The 5,000-nt window shown below is 51.4% G+C and overlaps 1 protein-coding gene across 1 annotated transcript in view; it reads left to right on the top strand.

Annotated features, from left to right (window-relative positions):
- Window positions 1-2,130: 2,130 nt before the first annotated feature.
- gpr68 (G protein-coupled receptor 68) overlaps window positions 2,131-5,000 on the top strand; it is a 3,692-nt gene continuing 822 nt past the window's right edge. The window contains exons 1-6 of the mRNA XM_006800598.2: window positions 2,131-2,384; window positions 2,485-2,634; window positions 3,366-3,499; window positions 3,595-3,817; window positions 4,204-4,384; window positions 4,466-5,000. The exon at window positions 4,466-5,000 is cut by the window's right edge and continues 822 nt beyond it. Of these exons, the coding sequence (XP_006800661.2) occupies window positions 2,283-2,384; window positions 2,485-2,634; window positions 3,366-3,499; window positions 3,595-3,817; window positions 4,204-4,384; window positions 4,466-4,890 (1,215 nt within the window). The 5' untranslated portion in view covers window positions 2,131-2,282 and the 3' untranslated portion in view covers window positions 4,891-5,000. The remainder of the gene's footprint in view (window positions 2,385-2,484; window positions 2,635-3,365; window positions 3,500-3,594; window positions 3,818-4,203; window positions 4,385-4,465) is intronic.

A 5,000-nucleotide genomic window follows, 5' to 3' on the forward strand; every position in this document is an offset into this window, starting at 1 on the left:
CAGTCGTGTTTGTTTGAGACTCTAAATGTGGTTTTAGCGTCAGAGTTCTGTTTAAAGTAAGGAGGGTAATAACAATTAGATGTCCTCACCAAGATATGAAAACAAGTGTGTCTGTGTGTGTCTCTGTGTGTGTGTGTGTGTGTGTGTGTGTGTGTGTGTGTGTGTGTGTGTGTAACCAGCAGACATGTTCAGGCTGATGAAGTTTGTCAGTGTGAACACATGAAGGATTCAGAGCGAGTCCACTGCAGCGAGCAGCAGATCCTGGGATTCGTCTGTAAGAACATATCGTGGTTGTTGTGATGCTGCGCGGCTCTGTTGTTGGTCGTTTGTCAGCGGTGACTCGGGGCTGATGTCTCTGCTGGTGTTTCAGACTCCAGCCAGCAGACACAGCGACACATCTCACAGGTGTCACGATGTGAAGCACAAAGGATTTTGGGCAGTTTGGGCTGATCTCAGGTGTTCAGGACGTTTGCTCCACAGGGGAGGAGCCTAAAAGCTGAAAGCTGGGTCGCTGTGTGTCTGAGCTGCACAGATTTCATCTCACTGTAAGTCGCTGCTTTGTGAAAGGATTTTAAATGTGTGGTGTGAGGACGTGCAGAGATCTGAGAGGACGACCGAGCAGTTCAGGTTTTTCTCATCGAACTCGTCTTTCTTTAGGACAGTCAAAGATCCTTGTTACGATTTCCTGACTGCGGTCGTTCCAATGAAGCCGTGAGGCCTGTGTTCACGTTAGCGTACGAACCCAGGACAGAGAAATGCAGATGCTGAGAAAAGTTTTCCCAGCACCACACAAGCTTTAAATAAAGATGTTACATGTGAAACAGCATCCGTGTGTTTTTAGATTTAACACCGGCCCACACCTGCAGGCAGTCCCCCGCCAACCTCATGTCATGAGTGGGACTAAGTCTGAGAACCCACGCAGACACAGAGAGAGAGGATTCAAACTAGGAACCACGTCACTGTGAGACGTCAGCACTAACCGCAGAGCAACAGGCTGCTTTTACTCTGAGACGTGCCACACCACAACAGGAAGTCGCTGCTGGGGCGAAGGGCTGAACACGTGAAGACAGTAGAAAGGTTCACTCCTAAGAAGCCTCAGGTCAGCGTTAGGCTGATCACGGCGAGCTGCAAAGAGGCGACGGCGAGCACAGGTGGAGGGGAGCCCATATGGAAAAGATATATATAAATCTTATAAAGTTTTTATGAAAGTTGTATAAAAAGCACACAAGAGTGAAAACAGATATAAAATTTTATAATGAAACTTGTTTTGTATACTTACTAAAAACTAATATGAAAGTAATGAGAAAGTGTCCACTTTCATGAGTAAATCATATGTTTTTACTATTTCTTTTCCATGCGGGAGAGAACACCTGACAGTCGGAGCATGTCTGAAGAGCTGCAGGACAGTTTGAATGTCTCTGTCCCAAATCACAGATGCTGATTGAGGCCGAGGAAGGGAACGCTTCAGACGCTGAAAATATTCATTTCAAACAGCTGCAGAAAAACAGAGGATGCAACTTTAAAAATGAGAAAATGTTGGTTTGAGATGATGTGACCCAGAAACATGTCTTCATATCTGTGCACAGATTACTCGTTTCAGCGTTAGATAAAACAGCAAAAGATACAAACAGGAAGTTCCCAGAGCAACGTGCTCGTCGTCCGATCCTCTCATGACTCTGTCAGAGGAGCAGCACTGAGCGCGCTCACAGAAATGCTTCAGAAAGTCTCGTCAGTCAGCACGGGCTGGCGTTTTAAATCCTCGGCTGCACGCTGCACATTTCCAGGTGCCCTGCAGGAGCGCATCAGCTGTGGCTGCAAACTGAGGACTGCAGAGCTGCTCAGTGTCTCCACCTGCTGGATTTCAAACCTGAGCTCAGCCTGTAACCAAGCGAGGTGTCAGGTTCGGACAGGAAGTCAATCTCTTTCAGCCTGAGCGCTGCACCTCAGAGGGTTAGCGTGCGTGTGGATGGCGTGGGTTCGCTGGGGCGACCTCTAAAGGAACAGCTGAAGGACGACCTGAGAAAATGTCTGTGGGATTAACGTCACACATTCAATTTAAAGACAGAAACGAGACCATATTTACTTCTTTAACCTCTCTCTGCTCACCTGCAGGGGGGTGTGTCTAATCTGGACTAAGCTACGCTGTCTCCTCTTCCACAGAGCGAACCGTCCAATCAGAGGCCCGATGAGACGAGAGCAGTTAATCCACCGCACAGAGCGCCGAGCAGCACGCGTGCTCTGGACAGATGAGTGAGTCAGGGTGAAACGGTGTGAGCGGCAGCATGATGGCGATCAACAAGTCTGAAGAAGACATGAGCAACTGCAGCATCGACCATCAGATCCACCAGCACGTGTTCTCCTGCGTCTACATCCTGGTGCTCATGGTGAGTGATGGAAGTGTCTTTGCTTTTAGGAAGTGTTTCCCGAGCGCTGATAAACGGGGCTCCAGGATGTGCTGCATGGTGAACGATCTTGTGTTTGCAGGTTGGCGTTCCTGCCAACGTGTACTCGCTGTACCACGCTGCCCTTCAGCTGAAGCAGAGGAACGAGCTGGGAGTTTACCTGATGAACCTCACTGTGTCTGACCTGCTGTACCTGGCGTCTCTGCCTTTCTGGCTCCAGTACTTCTTTCAGGTAACGTAGAGACGTCCTCTCCGCTCGCTCTTCCCTCGGCGCTTCTTCACGGTGTGTCTGAGGCGCTCTGGTTTCAAAGTGTCGTGTCATACAGACAGTTAGCACAGCACCGTGGTGTCGCCCGCCACAGTGGAAGGCTGTGGTTGGAGCTCGACTTCAGGTTCAGTGCCGTTAAAAGTGCCACGAGCTGCAGTTCCTCTAGGATCCACCGGGGGCTCCAGCAGGGAGACTCCCACTGTAAAACTTTCCTGCAGAAATAAACATGTTTACATCCTGATGCACAAACTGTTTGGTCCGTAGATCATTTCCTCCTTTATAACAGCTGTACGAGGGAGGATGTCTGTAACTCACATTAAGGCTTAAAGTTTGCATTTTAGGGGCGTGGCCTCTCTGAGTGACAGGTGGGTGCTGACACAGGTGGCTGTAGATGCTAGCTGTCTGCTAGCTTCACCTGAACTGGACCGTGTTTGTGCTGTTGGAGCCTTTTGGTCATTTTTAATGACATCATGTGACCAATAACATGGCTGCTGTGACGTCACCGTGCTAACAGATCTCTCTAACAGCGTCATGTGACCTGTGGCCGTGTTAAAGCTCTGCTTGGATTAAGTTGGTGTTAGGTGGAGGTGAACTGGGCCATTATTAGCAGTCTCCTGCCCTGACAGCGTGCGGGTGGAGTTCCTCCACCTGCCCGTCTTATTTGATCCACCTTCAGTCTGCTGTTGCTGTTTCAGGACGATGATTGGCGTCACCGAGAGTGGCTGTGCCAGATGTGTGGTTTCCTGCTCTACGAGAACATCTACATCAGCATCGGCTTCCTGTGCTGCATCAGTCTGGATCGCTACCTGGCTGTGGTCCATCCTTTGAGGTAAGACTCTCCCGTCGTTCGTCCTTCGTGGCTGAGGTCAGGACGTCTTTGGGTTTATGAAGAAGTAAAATCGCCGCGACGCGTTCTGCCCGCAGGTTCACGGCTCTGCGCTCCATGAAAGCAGCGTCCATCATCAGCGCCATCATCTGGCTGAAGGAGATCGCGGTGGGCGTGTTTTTCTTTCACCATAAGGAGCTCAGCCAAGATCCCAACAACCACTCGCTGTGCTTCGAGCACTACCCCATGAAGTTGTGGGAACGTCCAATCAACTACTACCGCATCAGCGTCGGCTTCACGTTCCCGCTCGCCATTCTGTTGGTACGGTAACGGCTTTACACGCTCTTTGTATGTTTCAGGGTTTCTGCGTCGGTCTTAAAGAAGTGCAGAGACCGAGAGCTGGTTGTGGTCACGCGTCTCCGGGCTCAGAGTCCGCCGGGTTAATCCCACATCGTCATGATGTTCTCAGTTATTTCATATTTGTAGTCCAACATTTCCAGCTGCTCACACATGTGATGATCTTGGTTATTCAAACGCTTCCTTTTCTCGATGTCGTGTTTTTAACTCTTCACTGTGGGAATAAATGTTCATGTTTTTCTGACGAGTCCGCGGCGCTGGTGTAAAGTATAAATCCCTGAAAAGTCAAACACCGTAAACGTAGACGCGTACCTGATTCTCCTGTAACCACGGCGCCTTGTTTTTGTTAGATCAGCTACCTGTGGGTCCTGCGCGCGGTGGGCCGGAGCGCGGGAACGCAGCCGGATCAGAAGACGAGGATCAGGCAGTTAGTCAGCAGCACCATCCTCATCTTCCTCGTCTGCTTCTCGCCCTACCACGTCTTCCTGCTGGTGCGCACGCTGCTGGAGGAGGAGTGCAGCTTCATCGAAGGTACCGTTTCACCCGCAGGAAGCTGTCTGATACATAAAGATGGCGCCGTATTGCTGTGGTGACACGGTTCTTGTTTTTCAGCCATATTTAACTACTACCACCTGTCCCTGCTGCTCACCACCCTGAACTGCGTGGCCGACCCCGTCCTCTACTGCTTTGTCAGCGAAAGCGCCCGCCGCGGCCTCTACAGAGTCGTCTTCAGACCCGTCGCCAGGATACTCTGCTGCTGCTGTCGCCGTGGCAATGCCAGTCCCGCCAGCCCGGCTAACGACTCCCACGAGGTCGCCACGGACGAGAACAACGGCCAGCCGAACGTGACGCTGCTCACGCACAGCAATACGCTGAACAACGGCCAAACGGACGCCGCCTGCAGAAACACGAGTTTAATCACACGGGTGCACGAAGAAAGCATCAAAGCTCGAGTCGCAGAGAAGAACACGACCTTGGAAATGTGCGTGACGGAGAAACAAAACCCCGACAGGACGGAGGCACGTGGGCAGAAATGAAACGATCAGCACGCCTCTGGGCACCAATGACCCGCCTGCACGACGAGGGCGGGCTGTGCGCCGCGGGGGCGTGTCTGTGCTGATGCAACAGCCTGAGGGAGGTCAGGGTG

The sequence above is a fragment of the Neolamprologus brichardi genome, chromosome 19 (genome assembly GCF_056152115.1).
Source record: "Neolamprologus brichardi isolate AB-2024 chromosome 19, ASM5615211v1, whole genome shotgun sequence".
In the NCBI taxonomy this organism is placed as follows: Eukaryota; Metazoa; Chordata; class Actinopteri; order Cichliformes; family Cichlidae; genus Neolamprologus; species Neolamprologus brichardi.